Source organism: Trematomus bernacchii, unplaced genomic scaffold, assembly GCF_902827165.1.
Source record: "Trematomus bernacchii unplaced genomic scaffold, fTreBer1.1, whole genome shotgun sequence".
Lineage (NCBI taxonomy): Eukaryota > Metazoa > Chordata > Actinopteri > Perciformes > Nototheniidae > Trematomus > Trematomus bernacchii.
In genome coordinates, this window is record NW_022987573.1 from 2457982 (window position 1) to 2480915 (window position 22934).

The 22934-nt window shown below is 43.5% G+C and overlaps 1 protein-coding gene across 3 annotated transcripts in view; it reads right to left on the minus strand.

Annotated features, from left to right (window-relative positions):
• Positions 1 to 22934, minus strand: part of LOC117479373 (serine/threonine-protein kinase WNK2) — a 40157-nt gene that overhangs the window by 2596 nt on the left and 14627 nt on the right. The window contains exons 6-30 of one of the 3 annotated variants that reach the window (XM_034126313.1): positions 20995 to 21083; positions 19819 to 20038; positions 18016 to 18292; positions 17814 to 17929; positions 16624 to 17481; positions 14898 to 15989; positions 14743 to 14781; positions 14034 to 14216; positions 13406 to 13831; positions 12755 to 13075; positions 12495 to 12538; positions 11026 to 11185; positions 10800 to 10916; positions 10151 to 10315; positions 9865 to 9916; positions 8814 to 8912; positions 7617 to 8398; positions 6409 to 6466; positions 6245 to 6318; positions 5396 to 6051; positions 4388 to 4614; positions 3977 to 4186; positions 2888 to 2986; positions 860 to 904; positions 97 to 392 (exon numbers count right to left, since the gene is read on the minus strand). In XM_034126313.1, the coding sequence (XP_033982204.1) occupies positions 97 to 392; positions 860 to 904; positions 2888 to 2986; positions 3977 to 4186; positions 4388 to 4614; positions 5396 to 6051; positions 6245 to 6318; positions 6409 to 6466; positions 7617 to 8398; positions 8814 to 8912; positions 9865 to 9916; positions 10151 to 10315; positions 10800 to 10916; positions 11026 to 11185; positions 12495 to 12538; positions 12755 to 13075; positions 13406 to 13831; positions 14034 to 14216; positions 14743 to 14781; positions 14898 to 15989; positions 16624 to 17481; positions 17814 to 17929; positions 18016 to 18292; positions 19819 to 20038; positions 20995 to 21083 (6705 nt within the window). The remainder of the gene's footprint in view (positions 1 to 96; positions 393 to 859; positions 905 to 2887; positions 2987 to 3976; positions 4187 to 4387; positions 4615 to 5395; positions 6052 to 6244; positions 6319 to 6408; positions 6467 to 7616; positions 8399 to 8813; positions 8913 to 9864; positions 9917 to 10150; positions 10316 to 10799; positions 10917 to 11025; positions 11186 to 12494; positions 12539 to 12754; positions 13076 to 13405; positions 13832 to 14033; positions 14217 to 14742; positions 14782 to 14897; positions 15990 to 16623; positions 17482 to 17813; positions 17930 to 18015; positions 18293 to 19818; positions 20039 to 20994; positions 21084 to 22934) is intronic. The other 2 variants (XM_034126314.1, XM_034126316.1) reach the window with 2 other exon arrangements.

The following is a 22934-nucleotide window of genomic DNA, read 5'->3' on the forward strand; positions in this document are numbered from 1 at the left end:
TACAAAGTAGTGCATAGACCGCCTCAAAAGTCAGAGATCAAAGTACAACCGACGCTTCATCATCTAGCCCTGAGTGCACATCTTCATTTCGAGTACCTCTTGTGCAGCTGCTCCCACGGGTGACACTCTGCCCTCCAGGTCCTGCTGGCGTCTCTGCTGTTTCATCTGGTTAAGGGAGGGCCGCGGCTGATTGGCTGCCGCAACAGTCTCCTTCGTCCAGTCGTCTACCAGCTTGTGAAGATCGTCTGTGAACGTGCCTCTCTTGTTGTTGCTGTTGTTGGTCTGGACCTGAGCGAGCCGTGCGATTGGCTGGGGAGATGGCGAGGGTGTGGCGAATGCCGGCTGTGTCTGACTGGAGGCCGTCTGAGCGGTGGTGGTGTGGGGAGAAGACCCTGAAAACACACAAAAGGTCTTCAAATCTGGCCAGTTCTACAATATTAACTGTCAAATCAATTGGCTGCTGTTTGGCGTAATTTCAGTCACTTTTGAAAAGAATAGTCCAAATCATTCAGTTGAGGCCAGAGTAAAAGTGTGTACAACTTGTATACTTTTACATATTTTTCCAACATAGCAGCCAAAGGATTGCAACATAAATTACTTTCAAGAGTAGTAATAGCCAAATGAAATGTTTGATATGCAAGCAGTGACCAAATTGAGCAATCACTACATTAACACCGCCATGCACAAAAATATCAAATATAAAACAATGAACAATCTGTACCCACATTTTCAAACACAACTTCAACATTTCCCAGGTGCCAAAACAAAAAATAAAGTGCACATACAAACATAAGGAGGACTTAAATAATGAGGACAGAGTAAGAAAGACAGAGAGTAAGAAAGTAAATGAGATAGTTACTACTACTGCGCTCTTTGCCTAGACATAGTCGTTTCAGAGTGGACCCTATAAGAAGGTAAAACAGCACAAGACAGAAACAGTTAGGCCAGGACACACTGCACACCACACGGATGTGGACAAGCTGCTTCATAAGCACATTCAGCTATCAAACAATTGGGGAGAGAGAGGGAGGGAAGAGGAGGACAAGGGGTTTAAAAGTGAGGAGGACTGGAAGAAACAGCCTAGATGTTCTCTTAAAGATGGGCAACCATTTGTAAAGTTCACTATTAAAACTTGTACCTGACAAGCTTAAGAAATGGAAAGCACTCTTAGCTTTGGTTGTCAAATAGTTCTTCCATTACTTTAACCATGTCAGTATGAAAACCATCATATTTTATGCTGCCTTATAAGATAACTTTTTTCAAACAATGTTCTGTTTAAGTCAACATGTCTGATAAAATGCAGTCACTATCATTTTACTCGCCTTTACAAATAAGGCGTAAAATGGCTTTGATTTTATTTATACATTCTTAGTCTATTAGTTGGTGCGAGACCATAACCACAAGATAAGCGTTTTCTAAGAAAGGAAGACTGGATTCTGGATTAAAAGAGATCCCTTAGTCGAGGTGAGAATGCCTGTGAAACAAAACGTGAAACCAAAATAAATCAAACTGAAAGAGCACACAGATACTAGCTGGAACTCATCGGTCAGCACTTGTTGGAAACATGCAGGTAACTCAGGAGACGTGGAAAGAGGGAAAAAGTAATAGTTGATGATACAGCCCTTCACATGGCGGAGCAAGTCTCCATCAGTGCCCTGCCTGGCACCATGCACGTCTTCTCCGTCCAAACATGAGGGACAGAGTCTCCTCTAGCACAGCAAAGAGCCCTGCCTATCAGGGAGGGCTGGGGGGGGGGGGGGGGGCTGAGTTAGTATATAGAGGATTGCTGACTTGGCAAAGTGCCTTAACTTGGGGGATGTTAAACAATCAAAATTAACAGTGGATGGAAAAAACAACAACAAATAAATAGGGAATAAAGGGCTTTGTCATTCTCTCTCACAGGTGTACACGGGCACACCGTCTTGTTTTAGATGTGACCTCGGCCCATGTTTGGAGAGGACTAGCCCCAGTGCGCTTATAGGGTCTGTTTTTTTTTAAGCCAGAAGCGCTGCACAAAGCATTTGTATGAGGGGGAGTGGGCATTATACCCACTAATGAATGGTTATGAATGCAAAACAGTGGTTCTGTAAATTGTGGATTATTGCCAGAGGAATACCTATAACACCATAGAGTCACGCACACCCAAGACATGTTTCCTTTTTAATCTTCAAGCCAAAAAACTGTCCTGTTGATTTAAGGGTCAGACAGATGTAATGCTAACTAGCACATGACCAAAACCCTTTTTGAAAAACTGCTTCACGAAGACAGCAAAACGTAAGTAAAAAAATATCACAAGCACTTTTTAACATTATTATTTTAAATCATTTAATGACTTGACTATACACTCTTTCCAGGAAGTGATACATGCGACGGAGCTAAAAGCGCATTAACTACCTTAAAGTGCCACAATAACGTGTCAGCAATGCTTCTGCAATGTCGATCAGCAATAACAGGTTAAGGGACTTTTAGTAGAGTCATAAGCTAAAACAGACAGAACTGTTTCCTGCTTCACTGAATGCTTGAAGATAAAAAGGAAACATTTCCTGGCTGCACATGTTCTCTCTTCCTGGTGGCATGTGCCTATGTTGGCTAGATTCAGCTGACTTTGTAGATAGGACTTTTAAATACAAAAATAACATGTGCATGTGTCCAAAATCCTCAGAAGTTAATTATCACATCGAACACGACGTTTAAAGTCGTCGAGGGAGGGGTTGAGTGTGAGGAAGAGAAAATGGGGGATGTCAGGAGGGGGGGGGCCTGTGAGGAGGATGGAATAGAGGATCCACAATATTACAGAGATATTTAAACATGGTGATAGAAGAGAGGCAGGTTAAACAAAGAGAAGATGGAAATGAGTGAGGGTAAATAGAAAAGAACAAATACAAACAGATGGACAGAGACACAGGTCCACTGAGGAATCTAGTGCGTGGTTTGCTACTAGATTTATAGGTGACTCTCTCTGACGTTTGGTGGTAAACCGTCCAGCCTGTAAAAATGAATATAAGAGGGAAGAAGAGAAGAAACAAGAGACACTTTGTAAAAGTGTACAGAGACTGGGTTGAGAAACCCCACCATAAAAAGCAACAGCAAAGGAAACATAAGGAGTGCACAATATACAGGAGCCTAGTATTTTATACAATGATTCATTAGACATTTCAGACTATAATTAAGAATGAAAGAGTGTTTGTAGGGGAGCGGGGAAACACAGGTTTCAGGGTTCGACCCCAATATTTGTTTGTTTTAATAGGGTTTCCATGATAGGGTGAAAGTATCTACAGCCTGTAGATACTTTCACCTCACTGTAGTCCCTTAACATGCTACTGTCATAGAATAAATACGAAAACGCACTACAACCTAAGAGTAAAGTAAAGAATTCCACTTGAAACGATAAAATAATAGTAGTAATAAGGAATAAAGTAATAATAATAATAATAGTATGAGTAAAATATATTGGCATAAATTAAAAACTAAACACAACATTTGAAAGCATGAAATCAGCCAGTTACACACACAACATAGACATTGACTGAGTCTATGATCTATCAAAGAAATATATTAATAATGACGTTTTTTTAATTAGATCAACTTAAGAACTTAACAGCTGTGAGCAGCTGATAACACTACAGAGATTACAAGTAGAGATACCGTGGTCAGTAAAATAAGATCCCTTCCCATTGCTAGCTTCAAAATATTGCCAACCAACTACATAAAGAGCCATGGTTTATTATCGGTCAGTTGTCAGCAGGTGTTTTTGACTTGGTTTTTTAGTAGCCAACAGTACCTGACCAAGTGGTCCTTCACACAGTACCAATGTGTTTGTGTCTGTGATCCTTCAGGTCTCTTTTGCAAAAGCTAGTTCAAGGACCGTATGGACAACATGAACACGGTTAAGCCTTGTTAAGCTCTAGTAGCTGTTTGGTAGATAGCTGTCCCATCCGCACACACATCAGCATGCACTTGAACACATAATGTGTACCTTGGCCTGCTTGGTTAGTCGTCCCGTCTCCGTGTAGCCCAGCGTAGATGTTGTCCGAGGAGAAGGAGCCCTTCAGGGAGCAGGGCTGCTGGGTGTGCACCTGCTCTGGGGCGGCGCTGGTGTGACTGCTGGAGCTGGAGCTGCCACTGGAGCCGTCCGACAAGATGGAGCTCTTAGCCGGGGAGCTGGAAGAACTAGCAGCGCTCTCACCTTGGTGCACAAAAAAAAGAAAACATTAAGAAAAAAGTGTGAGTCAGAGAGTGAGTCACTCTGTGAATCACACTCCTACGGTTTTCTGAACCTGACGCCATTCTTGTGTTTTCCACTCGTTTGCTTCAGACTGAAAATGCTCTCCATACACACAAAGCATCACATACACCACTTATCACCCCACTATCTGAGCCCACACACCTTTCCTCTCGCTGGCGGTGCTCAGGTTGTTTTTGAGCTGCTGCACCATGGGATTGAGCAGTTTTCCAGCCTTCAGCTTGTGTTTGCTGGCCTTGCGCCTGCGGCCGCTTGGGGGTGCAGCATGAAGCAAGCCGACATTGGAGGGCAACATTTTACCCAGCTCCGTGTACAAATGCTCAATCTCCCCTCTCTGGAACACCTGCAGCTCAGAAATCTCCTTCATGTGTCTAGTGAGAAGGTACAGGAGGAAAACAGAAATAGTTGTTAGTCAATGTTGCCGTCTCTTTTCCTTTTTCCAAACATTCCCTCAGTAAGTTACTCTCTATGTAGTCCAATTAGGCCTTGTTCATTAGAGTGTCAGCCACAATACCTGCGTCAAGAGCCGTTTTACAAAGTAATTCAAAAACATCTCCATGGCATTTGTAAATCTAACCAACGCTGAAGCTTTTGATGAGCTATGTGCATAGGAAAAGCATTGTGATGAAGAAAATGAAAAGAACAGTTCTTTGTACATTTAATTTACTCTAATCAAGTCACATACTGTATATGGATGCATCATGTTATCAACGTGAAATGATCATCATCGCACCTGTATCTGCGGTACACTGTTGCTAAAAATGAATGTCCTAATTTAAGGATGACATGTCTGCTTAGTGATAATTGGCAATTGTAATCCATTTTGGTTCATTAAAAAACTTGAATTGTATTTAAAGTAAGTTATCGATTAGGGTTTTTATTGAAGTGGTAAAGCACACTTATTTTGAATAACTTTGTAATGTGATATCTACTTGACAATCAATATGAGAAGATAGAACTCCTTTGCCAAATGTGTTATGAAAACCAGACAGGCATGACCAGTAACCAATTTTTCAACATCTGCTGTCTGTTAACATAATGTGTTTCTGTCAAAATGCAATAATCTAAATCATGCCCAGACTGCTGATGACTATGCAGAGGGGCATATCTACACATACATACAGATGCAACACATTGTGTGTGTTCATTTACTTTTCTCTCAGCTTCTGCAGCTCTTTCCTCATATCTGCATCCTCAAACTCCGAGTCGTTGTCACTGCTGATGTAGGATGAGTGGGCAGGAGGCGAGGTGGCGTGTCCATTCATTGCCACAGGCGGTCTGCTCGGTGAATCCGAGCTCTGCTCACTTTTGCTCCGGCCAGTGCGCCGCAGGAAGGCCACTGCCCTTTTCATGAGGTCGCTTCCACTGTGCTCAGACAGAGCATGAGCGGGGGGAGCGGGCTGGGCAAGGGGAAGGGCTACACCACCGCTGTCTTCATCTGCCGAGTCAGAGTACAGGTGAGAGGCATGGTGGTAGCTGTGATGGGTCGGAGTGCCGATGGTCTGGGCCCGGGGGATGTGCCGGGGGGTGAGGTCGGGGCTGGAGGTGGGGGTGACATGATAGAAGTTTGGTGGGGCAGAGTAACGATTGCTGCTGAGGGGTTTGGATGTTCCCTCTTCCTCATGATCAGCTGCAGCTGTCACATTCAATCTGCCCACAGCAAAACAGTCCTTCTCTTTCCTGCCTGGGCCCAGGGTCTGCCTGTGAGACCCTCCGGACCCACTAGAGGGAGCTGGGGAACTGAAGGTGCTGAAACCAGTCTTGCTTTTCTCTAAACGACAGATGACATCTGGTGGTGTGGAGATGATCTGGAAGGAAGAGAAGCCCAAGTTCATAACAAAATGAGGGTCCATAAATATCATTAACCAATGTTTAGGCCACAAACTGAACCGAGGACTAACAATGGCATAAGTCATGACCTGTAATTTAATTTATTTTGGTCAAAGGACATTCATATTTAGCAGATGTGCCCCTTTGAGGGTTTTTAAAGTGGAGTCTTACTTGAAAACGGCTTTTAGAGCTATTTGAACCAGAGCTGGTTGTCTCATCTCTTCTGTCCAAAACCCTGTTAGTCGCTGAAAGACAAGGAGACATGTTTTGAATGGTCTCAATACTATTATGCAGTAATCATTTGAAATGGACATTATATAAATAATGTTACCTACCTCCCACTGCAGAGTCACTTATTGCACCCACACTATCTGTCCGCTCAGGAATCTGAGGCTATGAGGGGAAAGAGAAGAGTGTGTGTGTGTAGGAGGTTACAATCATTTGAATAGAGGCAAGTGGTACATGGGCTAGATCAGTGTTGTGAGGGGAGCCATTGTTCCCTCCTGACCTCAGTTTTGTTTGAATGAGTCAGACTCAGATTTGTTTTTGGTAGCACACAAAGACACACACAGAAAATGATGCTGTCAGAGAATAACATCAAGATCAATGATGGTGCTGACAGCAGCCATTTTGTTACCCTGACCTACCTCTTAAGCCTTAGATGCATAAGTGGGTCTTTTTTTACCCGGTGAGGTGGTTTTCTTGAAGTATCTTTGTAATTAAAAATGTTTATCATTTCATATTCCAGCTATTCCTCAAAAAACATGTTTTGGATATCATGCCATTCAAATTTTTAATGTTAAGAAATTGTAGTTTTTGTATTACTACCCCAAGCTTCCATAAGTGGGTCAAACATGACCCGCATGCATTTTCTATGGAATCCTATGGGAACCTTTGATTCTTATCACCTGTGGCTGTCAGGAATACATTCACTGTAGACCACACAGACTACATCACAAGTAACTTCTCTCAGGAATATTATTTTACACAGCAAGATCTGATACCTGTCAGTATAATAATAATAATAATAATAATAATAATAATAATACATTATATTTTTATAGGGCTTTTCAAGGACTTAAAATCACTTTACAATATAAGGGAAGGTTAGGATGGGGGGTATAGGACTATTAAACTTGATCAACCGGCATGGATTGATGGGGAGTGGGCTATGAGTAGACAAGAGGAGAAGAGATGAGTTTTGAAAAGGGACAGGAATACTGTGAGGGTCTCAGAATAGCGGAGATCTTTGCATCAATATGTTCAAAATGGTTTTTTTCAAAATGTAAAAAAAATGTCTAAAATTATAAATAGTGAAAAATATGTGAACCAAAATATAATACTAAATATTATACAAGTGATTTTTTTTAACCAAAATGACAAAAATGGCATAAAAACACATATTATTCTAATACGGGTCCTTTTTAACCCACTTATGGAAGAGTGTAGGGTCCAGTCACTCGTGCATCTAAGGGTTAACATGGTATTAGTCTTAATCAAATCAATTATCACACACACACAAACATACACACAGTATGTTTACCAGCTGATCCCCTTTCTTCTTTGTAAGTGCCCCCTCAGTGCTCTGGCTGTCTGACACTACAGGTGTGCTGACTCCCTCTGTGCAGGGGGCTTGGGGGTCCAACGCTGTGCCAGTGGGCTGGGATGGAGCATGCTCCTGGTACAACAGGTTTCTCAGCTTCTCATCCAAAGTCTTGATGGTGCGGTCTGTGAACTCCACCCTGCGCGGTCCGTCGCTGTCAGACTCGCCCGGCCCCCCACTCACCGGCTGCTGGAGGCCGGACCCCTGGCAGTTCTGATGTGCTGGACTCTGCGGCTGGGAGGTGACTGTCCCCGGCTGCATGGGCGTGGCGTAGGGTTGCTGCAGCACCACAGACTGATGGGAGGCCAGCTGAGGGGCTGGGTCTCCGGTGGGACTGTTTTTCTGATTGTGCAAGTTAGTTTGATTAGATGTCAAACCACTAGCTGCTCCTTTATCGATAGCATTCACATTCAGAGAGACAGGCGGCACAATAGAGCAGCATGGAATGTCCGATACCAGAGAGACAGCGGAGATGCAAGGCTCCTCCACAGGGAAGGATGTGTTGTGATGGGCGAGGGCATGTTTGGTTACACAGGGCTGAGGCGGATGGATCCGGGTTTTGTCAATGTTTTGGTCTTGAGGTTGCACTGAGGTCTGAGGTGCGGGGGGCAAGGAGGAGGAGGAGGATGACAGGCTTTGGGAGGATAAAGATGTGACTTGAGTAGCCGCTGCAGTTGTGCTGCTGTTGCGCCTGACTGATGACATGGCAGAGTTTTCAGATTCTGGAGAAATGAAAAAGATCAGTGTTAATTTGGAGTAGAACATATTTGAGTTAAACAGCCAAGGCTGTGAAGAAGAGAGGCTTGCTCTTATGGGTGCGAGAGTGTTACATCACTGCCCGTCTTCCCCCATCAGGCTCTGTCAGCTGGAGTATAAATCCTGCCCTTCATTTCTGCCTAGAACAACTGCAGAAGTACTCTTATATAACTGACCCCAAGGAGCCGACTTTAAAGCATGCACAGCATCTTCACTATCAACAGCAGAGAGTAAGACTCAAACCTGAAACAGTATATTCTTTGTAGGGAAAGCAGCAGCTCATATTGCTCATTTTAAAGAACTTAGAGTATTGCAAGTGGGGATTCTTAAGCCATGAAGGCAGCATTCATGATAGTCTGTATTTCGGAGCATGCAGCATACCCTGGGCTGTAGAGGTGTTGGATGTAGTCTTCTCTTTGTCTATAATAGGCGTCTCCGCCACAGGGCAGATGATAAACCAGCGCTTGCCGGTATGGAGCACTGTCAAGGACACAGAGAAAGAAAAAGAAATTAGATTATTGATACTTTGAAAGCAAGATAAAAAAGAGAGAATACACACAACTTTAAAATTCATTAAATAAATCGTCACATCATCACAGGCCTCTTAATAAATCGGATGAACTGGGAAGATTTGTCACAAATTGTAAAGCACTTACACATCACTGTACCCTGTATGCCAAGGCAGCTTTGCCATCACTTACTGTACGGAGGCTCAGTCATTGGTACATGTTTATTTATAAAACTTTGTTGGGTAAACTCCCGTATTATATCTGCTCTCTGATAACACAGAGAGTTGCAAGCAGCTATTGTCTGAGATCGCATGATGTAGTGTTGTTACATGTGCCAAGAGCAAGGACTGTCTTAGGTAAGACAGCTTTTATGTGCGCAGCTCCACTTGCTTGGAACAATCTTCAGCAAGAATTGAAACTGAGCAATCTCATTCCTCTGCATGTTTTTAAAGCTAGGCTAAATGAAATGCTCGTTGATACTATGGGTACTTGTAAATGTCTATAACTATGTAAATGTATCCTGTAAATATAATGTATGATGTCCTTTATTGTTTTATGTTTCATGTGGAACCTATATGCTGCAGGTCTCCCTTGAAAAAGAGATCTATGATCAATCTGGTTAAATAAAGGTTTGAAATGAAATGAAATTAGACAGTTTATGAGAGGCATTTTATAAAAAATGTTTTTTTTTTAAATAGATGTTATCAACCATTTTTAGATTGGCAGAGATACAATCTTACTTCCAATCCTTGGGAAGACTTTTAAAAGATGGATTTGAAACATTTTAAAACCACTAAGTGCCTTATTTTAGATTGATAAACTTGAGGCCTTAAGACATTTAAACAGAGCCAAGCTGGATTTGAAAAGTGTGAGTGGGTTTTATTTGAGTGAATAAATAAGTTCCAGGTGGCTAAAGTTCTTACCATTTTGCTGGTACACCAGCTGTGGTGTGCTTGGTGCAGAAGCCTTCAATCCCTAAAGAAAAGAAAGGATTACTACACTGATCTGATGCAGGTGAGGGCTGAACCTCAAAAGCTAATTCAGTTAGATCAAAATGTCACATCAGCAGGAATGATATTTTTGGCAGCTCTTGTCAGCGTTGCATGCAAAGTCATCCTGAGAGTGCTGTCAGGATGATGTATCAAAGGCACAGGCTCTGCGACAGATTGTGCTATCGCAACTATTAACTGCCAACAGATCCTTTCTCACCTCTGCTCCCACAGCGCCTTCACTCTGTTTGGGACTGCCTCCGTGATCAGAGTTCCTCTCGCCCTCGGTGTCCTCACTCAGCATGTCCTCAGCCTTGTCCACAATGTCCTTCAGCTGCTCAATGAACATCTCTTTTTCTAAAGGCAGGATGAAATCATTCTCCACCTGAGGGGCACCATGGAGAAAAGGGCAAAAGAACATTACAGAATTTAGTTTCAAAAGCAATGCTTGAAATAAAACTGTGCCAGGAACAGCAGATGTCTAAGAATTCTTCAGGAGGAAAAACGCATTTAGGAGGGGGAAACTTCGTCAACGTTGTACCTTGTAAAGAGTACTTTTGCATCATTTGTTAGGTTTATTAAGTACTTCTGTTTCTTAGGGTTTCATATCATAGAAGTTAAACTTACTGCTAAGTTTAACAAGTAGGCGTTTCCCCAGAACAACTATAATATACACTTGGTGAAGTAGTTATGACATAAATATGAATGTATCTATCATTATGAGGCTATTATGAATTGGTTAGGATTTGGAGTAGAGAGAAGGAGCAAGAGCAAGAGTTCTAAGCCATTAAAAAACATTTAAGTAAACTTGCAGCATACTACAGAAACCTTTGCATCAGTTTAGGTGGCAGTTCCCGTCTCTTACATACCATGTACGTGGCAATCTCTTCCGGTGCATCTCCATCCAGGTCAAACTTGAAAGTAACCATTTTGTGGTTATGAGTTTCCAACTGACACTCGACCATCTTATCGCCAGTGTTGCACACCTTTAACAAGATCAGACACAATTAATACATTGTCCACTTGCACATCATTATTTTTTTCAATTATCTTAAACAATGTTTTTCTTGTTGGGAATATATTCTGGTTACCCACATTGAGCATGCTGAGCTTTGGCCTGTTAATCTTCTCTTGCCGAGAGCGAGTGCGGGTGGACCTGCGATGGTGTTTGCGGACTTTCCCTTCGCCTTTACCTCCGTATGTCCCCTCGTAACCGTCGCTCATCTCCTTCCCTGATGTGGCATCGGAGTTGACACTGGTTTCGGTGAGGCAAGACAAGACAATCAGTGTTAGTAATGCCTTATTCGTGAAAACACTCTTCATGGGCCATTGGTTTTGAGACTATAGTGTCTCACATGCTCAATACTGCTCAGATGAAGATAAAGATGGTGGATTGACAAAAGGAGAAATACTAAAAGTGGTGTGTGATAAATGAAAAGAAACTATCCAAGTGTGTCACACAATCTTCAGGCCACGATAGACAGAAATCTTGTGCTACAAATGATTTTTTACCTCCAAGCACCGATACAGAAATAGTGAAAAGGTTTAGTTCTGCTCTGGAAGGCCTGCAGGATTTGGTAAAGTCTGATATATCCACCATTGGTGACGCTAAACCGTACATGAGCTGAAAGAGGACAGAATAGCTATCTGACATGAAGGAAAAATTTACATTTCTAAAACTATAATAATGCTGGTCACAGTGATAGCTGCTATCAGAGTGTTTATCAGAGAAAGTAAGCATTAAGGGCGATCAAAGTGGTCTGTAAACTAATAGCTAGATAGTTAGTAGTAAATCTATTATTTGTGAGGAATGGCGGAACGCCCGCAATGTTTGCTAAAGGTAAACAGCGTCTCCACACATATATGTATATATGCTGACAGTTATTTTACTCTTATTTTTACTCTTCTCCTATTTCATAGTCTTTTATTATTATTATCATTTTAAATTTTTTCTTGATTTTATTTTATTCATCTGTGTGAATCTTTGCTGTCCTGTTTTTTCACGCTTACCCTGTTGCTGCTTTGTACAACTGAATTTCCCCACGGGGATTAATAAAGGTCCATCTTATCTTATCTTATCACCTTACCTTTTTATAGAGTTTAAGTGTTTTCTTTTCACTTCTTATTAAAGATGAAAGAGCAATGTGTCCAACCAATGAAAGGTTAAAGTGTTGGTGTGACTACTGCAACATTGTCAATAAGAAAAGCCTATAATTTCCCAAGTCTGAAGTAAGAGAGGACAGACAACTGGTTATTGTCATTTGTTAGACGCTTTTATCCAAAGCGACTTACATACATTCAGTACTGTGGACAATCCCCACAGGAGCAATTTGGGGTGAAGTGTTTTGCCCAGGGACACAACGACATGCTGACTGCAGTGGGATTCGAACTTGCTATCACCTGATTCGAAGTCCAGCACACTATTCACTGAGCCACAGCCGCTTATTATGCAGAATGCTGCAACATGTCAGAGCTGTTTCTTTTCATCCAAAAAGCATTACTTCTAATTCTTAGAATCAGTGACTGTAATCTGTAAGACTGCTGGGGGGGAAAGATGCTGGTACCTGTCATAGCTTTGTCCTCCAGTGTGTTTCTCTGTGGCTTGATCCTATAGACAATAAATGAAGAGTCAAGCAAAGAGAAGGATTAAAACAAGAGTAGCATATCAGGTAATTTATTTTAGATATCAATTATGACGGTGGCTTGAGAGAAAGTATAATTATTCTTCATACGTCTGCACTGGTATATTTGCAAAGCAAGGCGGAGAGAGGAAGATATAAGATATAACAATTTTCAAATGAGGAACTGAGTCATATGTCCATACCTCCATGTTGGTCTCTGCTGGACCCTGACCTGCAGCTCCGGTGAGAGAACCGAGTTGTTTCTGCTGAGTCAGAGAGGAACTGGCAGACCCAGATGACACCCTCTGAAGGTCAGAGGGCTGCAGCACAGGAATCTGGCTCTGAACCTGACTCTGGGCCTGCGGGGCCAGCTGGCAGGGGTTGTTGATGTCCAGCTGGGGGGCAGTGGAGACTGTGCCTGGGTCTGAACCATTGTGCAAAGGTGAGGAGAAGCCTACAGGCTGGGGGGGCTGGGCAGAGGGGACATGCTCAGGATGGCTGATCTGGGCCTGCTGGGGAACCTGCTTAACAAGACAAATAAAATAACAGATTTGTATTATTTATATTCATGGAAGAATAATTTAGGAGATATTCAAAAATGAGTCTGATTTGCCATTTCTTGATTATTCTTAAGGGTTTTCACTTCCATACATTTTACAAGTCATTTTTGTATTAATCTGACTTTCACATATAAACGTCCATTCTCCCTCAGCCACACAACAACAGCACAGTGACCCTAAAAACAAAGTTCTTTTGAGGATACAAACAAATATCTGACAGATTATCACAATCACAGGTTCCAGTTCACACCCTCTTGGTAAACATCTGCACTCCACTGCAGCAGTCATTATTACCTGTATCAGAGGCTGAGCGCTGCCATTTGTGGGAGGGTGTGTGTTCTGGCACGGGGCAGTGTGTGTGTGTATGGGGTGGGTGGTTGGTGCCGACATAAATGCAGGTTGTGAATGAGGAGCTTCAGATCTAACGCTCTGCAGCAGAGCAGTGGCTGGCTGGTGCTGTGGGGAAGTGGGTCCCACCTTACGGAGCATGAGAGAGGGGGACGGTATGAGGGACATGGGGATGGGTGAAACTAACACATTTTCAATTTGGAAAGGAGAGAGGGGGGAGACAGAGGGGGTCACAGTCTGTCCGGGAGAAAGGAAGATGGGATTAAGTGAGGAAGAGGTTGAAGGGTGAGGGGCAGTGAAAGAGTGAGGGTGGGAGGATTCACAGGGAGGCACAGCTGTCATCACCTGGATTGTGGGATAGTGTGAAGGAAACTGAAGAAAAGAAAAAAGGAAGGAAACAGAGGAAACTCAAATAAATCGAGAGAACAAAGATCAAATACAAGACTGTGACGCATCACAACCTGGAACAAGTTTATGTTGTTATTGGTCCGTATAATCCAAGATAGAAAAAAGCAAACAGCTGAGGCATTCAATATCTGAGATATTTGTCAATGCTGTGAGAACGGAACAATACCTGGGATGGATGTGTAGGTGGCAAAAAGTTAGAAATCTGCAAAGGTTGGAGTTGTTGGTGGACAGTAGCCTGAGCTATTGACTGTTGATGAGGCAGAGCCTGGACTGGCACACTTGAAGCTGATTGGCTGAGATTCTGCCCGTCTTGTCCAAGCTGTGAGATGCTATGACCAGCAGAGATGTTCTAAAGAAGAGGGAAAAGCAGAAGGGAGAAAAAGAAAGGGGGGGGGGGGGGTCAATAATGGAAGAGATTCCGGTTTCATCTTTCTGTTTGGAAAACTGCATTTCCTCCTATTGACCCAGATCAGAATAGCTTACATTTCCCCTCCTGTCCCTAAGCCTGGAATCATTCTGAATCGGCTGCATATATTGGAGCCCTGTTTACCACAGAGCAGGCCTGGGAGGGCAGGCGGACGCAGGGGCTAAAACCACTGTTATTGTTTTCATTACTGTTTCCATCGTCTCCCTGTTGGCTGCCGTCTGAGGAAGCTCCTGTTGAGCTGCTCTTTCTTTTTCATTCAAGCACTGTCCACCAACACAGCTGCTTCCAATTCAGCCGCACCAAATCAAAACCAGGCCCCGCAATATAAGTCTGTTAAAGTAATAACAGCAATGCCATAGATAATAATGTTCATAATAATATTTGTACTGTCCCTACCATACTGAATCCCACTGTGGCAGACACACAAACAAAAACAAAGGCGTTCTACCTGGTTCAGGAAAGCAGCGTTGCAAAGATAGGGTTGAAACTGATGAAAAATGAAAACAGTGCGAGGTCAGAGGAGGGAAAACAAACATAAAATTAAAAACTGGGGCACCAGTATGACACCTTGCTATATTATACTGCACAGTGATTATTAACTACCTGTTGTCCTCCGTATGTCAGTGGAGCAGCTGGAGACTGTGCAGCGTGGTACTGGCTCTGACCTGCAGCAGTCTCCTGCTGCAGCGCACCGAGGGCAGGGTGTGTGTAGCTGTGACACGCAGCATCAGGTTGACCGGCAGCAGGGTAACTCTGCTGCGCGGCTGCCACCTGCACAACTGGCGATGCTGTCTGACGAAGTTGATGAGCTGGGGTCTGAACCTGGGACACATCGTGGCTCCATTGCTGACCTGCGGTCTGCATGGCTTCCTGACTGTGCTTCTGTAGAGTTGAGGTGTGTACTTGGTGATGACAAGGAGACATGTTCGGCTGCTGTGTCATTTGTTGGTGTATGGTATGCTGAGTTTCTTGGCTATGCTGGACTTGAGGCTGAATATAGGCCTGCCCAGCATGTTGTGTCAGTTGAATATGGGACTGAGTGTTCAGTTGGTGCTCTTGCTGAGTGGGTATCTGTTGGCTGTAAAGTGCTGGTGTGGAGGAGCTTGGACCAGGATGCTGACTTGGCAGATTGACTATGTGTTGCAGTGCGCTGGGAGCTAGTGTAGGATGATTCTGGGCCGTGGCTGCCATATTTGGAGCTACAGATGTAAGAGAGTAGCTTTGTGCTGGCTGCTGTGCTGGCAGGATTGGCGCTGCAGCAGCAGTCTGTTGCTGAACTGGATTAGGATATCTTGACGCAGAGAGAGCCTGTTGTTGAGGTTGGGCTACACAGTTCTGACAAGTCTGTTGGACTTTCAAAGGGAAAGCCGAAGCCGCTGTCACCTGCTGCTGTTGGTGTCCTGGTGCTTGGTAGCTTTGTGCAACATGTTGTGGCACAGCTGATGCTGAAATGTTTGCTGCCACTTGAGTCTGTTGCACACTTTGAGGTGTGTAGTTAGCAGCACTGGCTGTATGCTGCAGGTTGACTGAACATTGACTAGCTTGCGCCGGGGCTGCAGCAGTGTGTTGGCCAACATATGGAGGAGAAGGGTAACTCTGTCCAGGCTGGAGGTACTGCTGCGGTGCGTGCACTGCTGTGCTGGATGATGGCACGCCCTGTACAGACGGTTGATTCTGGTGACCTGCTGAACTGGCCTGAGGACAAAAAAGAAATTCAAATTAGACCCTCTTTGGGGTGTATTTTATGGGAAAAGGTAAAGATCCCACAAAAGCTTATAAGTTGCCAAACACATTACAGGAAGCAAGTAGAATGAGAGGATGAAGGACACAAATAAGTGAATGAAGCATCTGTTTCAACAATGAGCAGGCGGTGACAGGTGTGCGCTATAATAAGGACACAAGAGAGAAAATGTAGGAAAGACCGAGGGGAGTGAGGTCAGACGGCCTCCCTTTCTCCTTCGATCAGAGTCCATCTACCCAAAGCAAGCTGAGGAGCAAGACAGCTGCAGCATTGTGCCAGTATAGCAGGAAGGAAAAATGTTAAAATGTGGGTCAGTTCTGGAAAGGATTGGTTAAGGTAAATCAGCAGGGAAACGTTGTATATTAGAGATAGGGCTATTGTCCTTTGACAGAAGCAAGCCTTTGATTTTCAGAGGACAGACAGCTCTTTAGGCCTTTACAGGCAGCAAGACTCAGACAGCAGATCAGACCAGCTCCATGTAAGTAAGTAAGGCTGTACCTCATACAGGATTGGAGAAGCTTTGATCAGTTAAGCAGGGGTTGGCCCAATATGGGACACCAAAGCGACTTGTCTGCTAATGTGACCTACCACTCCTAAAGCCCTGGTATCAGTGTCCTGGAGGGGTTCTCTGTCCCCAACCAGAGTGCCACTAAGGAGATGGCGCTTCAGGCTGCAGTCTCCGTCACTGCGGGCCATCCTGTGGGCAGCTGAGGGGTGCCGCATGGTGGCTTGGGAGTGTGTGGTGTGACACGGGGCTGCTTTGCGGCTTATTATATTGAACAGTGACTGCTGCAGTAGTGAGAAATCAGAAGAATCACCAAAACCTTTCAGCCGCCCATGACTAAGGGTTTGTCTAAAGTCACATGGACAGTGGTGGTGTGGCATGGCAACAGAAGGGCGGTGGTAGCTCCCTTCTCTTGACCTTAGGAGAAGCAAAGAGAGGCAGGCCTGGCATACCGGTACCTGGCCTCTTTGCATTGCCAGCTGGTGATTATGATGAGAGGTCAGACTCAGAAGACTACTGAGGTCCGAGTGTCTGCGTCCCCCCCGCACAGGCTGTGTTGAGTTCTCACTGGTGGACACTGGTAGTGGTAAGATGCTGGTGTCACTAAAGCGGCGGCACTCATTGTGTGAAGGGACAGATAGTACGGGCAGAGCACTCTGGGAGGGGAACCCATCCTTAGCCTCTGAGTGAAGATCAGGGGGGCTGAGCTCCAACCGGACCTCTGGTACTGTGGGGGTGGGGCTTACAGATCTCTGCGACTGAATGAGGGCATGCAGTTGGGCAATCTGGTTTGCCCTTTGACTGTCAAGAACAGGAGCACTTCCTCTCCGGGTTGTAGCTCCCAAACGAGTCCTGAGATCTGGGCTCAGTGTGGCCCCCCATACTTCCCCCTTTTCACAGGAGTGTGGATGATCTGTTAGAGGAGGGCTGCCGCTCTGGCACTGGTCAAAGAGCAACCCAAAAGCAAAACACATGTTACTCAAAATAGACGGATGAAACCCCCTAAAAAAAGAACTACATGATGTGATGAGGTCAAACAAACGTGAGGGCAACTACACATGAATGTATGGGAAAGACATAGGCGTGTCATTTTGTTAGTGTGTGTTATTGAAGATTGATCTGTAAATGTCCAGAACAGTGTGTGCATGTTGGCTGTGCAGAAGAACTTTTTTTAATTGGGCCTGTGAGCGATGGCCACTTTTAAGGAATGTGTGTATAATAATAAATCAAAATGTACAAGGTCCACCTGCGTGTGTATGCTTTTGATACAGACCTGCTGCGTTGCCATAGTAATAGGCTCCAGCAGGGACTGGTAGAGGACACTCTGCTGGCTGCTGTGGGAGTCTGAGTAGACGGTGGAGCCCATGCCACTATCCAGTGTGCTGTCTGCTGCAGGGACAGACAAATCATGCTCTCGTAAAGAAGTCAAGGTTAGGCTCATGTATTTCTGATTGGAGGAGAACACACTCTCTTACATGTCACAGAGGTTGCACTGGCTGGTAGGTTACGCAGCCTGTTGTGCTGGTCTGCCTCTGGCTCTTCTGGCTCCAGCAAAGGCTGCCCTACATGTGCTACCCCAGCGGAGATGCCCTGAGACGGAGTCATCTGGACCCGCTGACCCGTGTCAGCTAGGTCCGCCGCCGCCGCCGCAGACACGGTTCTCTCTCTTCTCCATTTGATCAGTGCCACACGGTCCCTGATCGACTTTCCCACAGTCTTAGCATCACTCTCATGGAAGAAGCCAGACTCCACCTGACAAAGAAAAAAGGGAAGAGCATGACTTCCAGGATATTTTTAGCACGGAGCATGTGAGAGAAGAGAGGGCACATTGTGTAAGAGAGAGAGAGAGAGAGGGTACAAGAAAGGGTACAAGAAAGGAAGTATTTCAAGGGAATCAGAGTAGTGAGGAATTATTCCCTTGTCAGGATTATTACATCTGCATATAACAAAGGCAGAATGCATTGAACAGAATACATACTTAAAATAAACTTTTGACGAAACACATCTATCCTGTCGGTACAGAGTGATTCATTAGAGTGGATGAGGAGTGACCTGACATTGGAGCAAGCTGCCCCTACAATCTCATTGTGCTGTTGGCCCACGTGTCTGCTCGCGTGCCCAAGGCAAATGTTACATAGAGGCCTTACATTTGAATCCAAGCTTGACAGCCTGGACAAGGCCAAAACAGCACATATAGATAAAGGGAGAGAGAGAGAGAGAGAGAAAAAATGAATAGGGGATGGGGAGGAAGAGAAAGAAAGAGATACTACATTTTTTTTGTAAATTATTTTAGAGCGTGATTATAATGCAGATGACACACCTCACAGGCATTCACTTAAGATTTCATAAAGTCCACTTGGAACATCTGGTAATACATTGCAGATGCTGCTCAGTCCCCAAGCCTCAGTCCTAACACACATCTGTTTCAAAGCAAGTTTGTTTGAGGTCATTTTCAATAGTTCCCCTGAAAGATTCTGAACAAAAGGATCCTCATTTTAAATGTCTTTAAAAGGTCTTGGTTTCCCTACTGTTTCTGATCATGTGTAACCATTTCATTTTATTTCCTTCTATTCTGTAAGACTGTTAAAGAACAAAGCCTGGCAGTGCATATGTTTATATTTTCCATCTGAACTTCAGCTGTTTTAACTCAACTCTTTAAACTCTCCTAATCCCATCCCCAATAAATAATTTCATGGTGCTGCAGAATGTTAGATGAGTGATATAAAAAGGTTTAAGCTTGGTTTAATCATGGCTCCCGCACTGAGCATTTTTCTGGGCCAGGTTTTTATTGCAGGGCCTGTGGGTGCTTTATCTGATGGCGTTCAATCAAAGCGATGTAAACAAAAAAAGGGAGAAAACAAAACCCCAATCACTGTTTTCCTGAAGGAGCACAGCAAGTTATCACCAGCAATCTGCATTTGACAGCATTCCCCAATGACGAGATAGGAGTAATGTCAGCAGCTAGAACACACTTAACCAGAAAGACAAACAAAGCATGACAAACTGCATAACAAACACGGGTTAAAGCTAAGGTCGGAGTGTTTCCTGGACTCAAAATAGGTGTTCTCTAGATAAGGATTATTTTATGTCTGAACACAAACTCAGACACGTTATGCTTTAATTGAAAGTGGGCTTAGAAGGACTTAGAAGGGGTCAAACAAACATTTTTAAGGTAGGCATCACGATGTTAAACAAAAAGTAAATGAATTACAGGATTCCTAATCCAGATTAATCTCCAAATATTTGAGACCCTTTTTCTGACAACATAAATCACTCACCATCTCTTGTGCCACGACCTCAGGGACGTCCTTTTCCAGGTCAAACATGAACTCGATGGCACCAGTCTCCTTGTATTTTCCTTTTAGCTTCTTGTGGTCCTCCACCCAAAGTTTAAGGGCTATCGAGTCCTTTTTCCCATCATCGTCCTCAGCTAGCTCCACCCTAACACCTGTGTCCTCAGCAAAGAAGGCATGGTTCAACAGCTCCTTGATGGTGTACCTGAGAGAAGAAACACCAAAACTCAGGCAATAATGTGTACAGAACACACTGCTGCCACTTTTCTGTAATGTACAGTGTTTGCAGATAGCATCATAACGGTGGGCTGCGTGATTTCATTTTCATTTAATTGAAATCGTTTATTTGAACCGGGACAGTGCACATTGATGAACACTTTAAAATAAAATAATGCTTACAAGTGTAAATGAGCCGGATTTTAGCTTTGAGCTAATTTCCATCCGTAGTCCCGTCACATACAACATATAAGAACATGACATTTGTATACATAGCAAAAATAAATACATGATATGCAGGAAGAGCATGAGCAGCATACAAGCATTTACCACATGGCAGTACAATGTAGCAGCTACGACATATCAAGTGCAAGAAGAGATACCCCTGTGTTGAAGTGCATTGAGCGGTGATTACACGTCTGTTTGTTGCTCAACCATTCTTTTAGTTGGCCTTTAAAACTATTGAGAGTGGGACAATCCCATATCTCAGTTGGGAGGCTATTCCACAATGAGTTGCCTTTAATGGAGAGGACATTTTGTCCAAAAGTTGTCCGTCTACGGTGGACTTCACAGTCTCCTCTGGTTTCTGACCTAGTGCAGCGTCCAGTGTGTTTTTTGTGGATGAATTCCCCTAAGGGAATAGATCATAAAGGGACATGGATTTCCTTTTGTGCAGAGACAGAACAACTCACTGAACCCAATCATGCTTTCATAAAATAAGCCACTGGAAGCTAACTAAGGGTTATTTTCCCCTCTGTAAACAAACTCATTATGTAACAGAAATTGAAAGACACCCTGCAGATACGGCGGGAGACTGCAGTGCAGCTGAGAGGCCAAATGTCAGCGCCACGGCAGCGGAGCGGGGGAGGCGAGATAAGGCATGAAAGATGAGAAGGCACCTTGTTGGCCCGAGTGGCTGGAGGCTGGACAATGATGGGCACTCACCGCTCCTCTTTCTTTTGGCAGATACACTCCCCAATAATCTCCTTGATTTCAGGATCCATGACCTTGTTGTAGCTGGCTGGCTTCACTCCCTGAGGAGAGGGAAATATAAACAGATGCTGAGGGCACGCAATGGAAGGATGTTGTGGTAATATCATAAAAATAACAATAATGGAAAAGGGAGAGATGTTTATGCGACGCTCCACCCTAAATCTTATCTGTATCACTCACACCAGTGACAGAGCACGGCAGCCGAGGTCGGCCTGAATCCAAGTCAATTGCACTGATTTGGAAAAAATGGATTCAAATAAATCTTGAAAACCACTTCTCTTTATCTGAGATCAATATGTGCATCAAATTACAGCAGAAATGACCTTGGTGAGTTTATTGTTTGTGAACTACAATGAGAACAAATCTGCCTCATCCAGCACCAGTCACTTTTCTGCCCATCTCCGCTGCTACTGCACTGAAACTGTACTTTGAACACTTAAACACTTAAATATATTATTAACATTTTAAACTGTATACCCCGGTTATCTAGGCCCTTTGTTTTGTTTAATGTATACCATGTTTATCTAGGCCCTTTTTGTTTTTTTGTTTGATGTATATATGTCACACTGTAGGACTGCGGGAAACGATATTTCGAGATTTCTGGATGGACAACATGTAGAATTATTGACAATAAAGCTGACTTTGACTTTGACTAATGGTGCTATGGCATTTTAACTTTTCAAAACATCCTAAGCATGTGGATGGATCGTGACAGCAGAAGTGGTGTGAGAAGTTTCTATAGACATTTCCATGCTCTTCCTGAGTTCCATACTCCAATTATTTGTAGTTGTAATATTTTGAACTACTTTTTAAAATGGTGGAATTTCTGGTAATCCTACATGTTATTAGATCGGCATTCTGACAACACTTTCTGCATTTAAGTAATGAAAAATATGCATTCTCTAGATTGAAGTTCCTTCTAATGATGCACATGCTCAGAGAGTCGTATAAAGCTATCAGGGCTTCTCTTTGATCAATCTGCTATTAATATCCTGCAGTGGTCCCTGCAGGCCACTCCAATATGCATACAGTTACAATCCATAGAACTGTATGAAGACAGCTGCACTGATGCTGCCCAACCTTTTCTACAGGCATCCAGGCCTCCTGTGCTTTAACACCAGGTGAAAGATTAATCTCTCCGATTCCCACACTGCCAAGTCTCAAGCGTGGAAAATCAATACCCTACATCAAATCAGTAATACTATCATGACTTTAGACACCCCCTTATCTAAAAACAGTTGCAGTATGTTTTGCTAGCATACTTGAGACATACTTGTTTCAACAGAATGGAATACAGCCTTTAGGCTTTATCTAAAAACACTATAAGGAGATTTGGACTCCCTCTGTGACTCCATATGGCTCATTAGGTTATTCACCCAAGACACAGGGCAGAGCAAATCATGTACTCTATGACAAATTGCTGCATTTCTGCATTTAAAAACACCGTTTGTGTGCTGCCGCAACTAAACCCATCTCTAACATCATTTCTCACAGACTCTGGAAGCATGACAACCCTGAGTTATTACAAAATGCAAGCTACTGAGCAGGGTCTCTTTTAGAACACCTCTGGATACGTTGATTTTTAGAAACACAATTATAGAGTTAAACTGAATGCATGCTATGAAAATGAGAATATGTGTGACCATTTTGTTATATATATATATATATATATATATATATATAAAAAAATAATTATCTTTATATTAAAATAAATTATAAATACATGTATTGGTTAAAAGTTGTAATGCACAATGGATGCAGGTCCTGTTGTGTGTACACAAAAATAGCAATAAACTATCCTTATATTGTCACAGGTCTTTACAAGGTTATCATGGTTCCATCGTCTTCATCGTTATCATTTAGGGCTTCTTAACCATCTATGTGAAGTATAA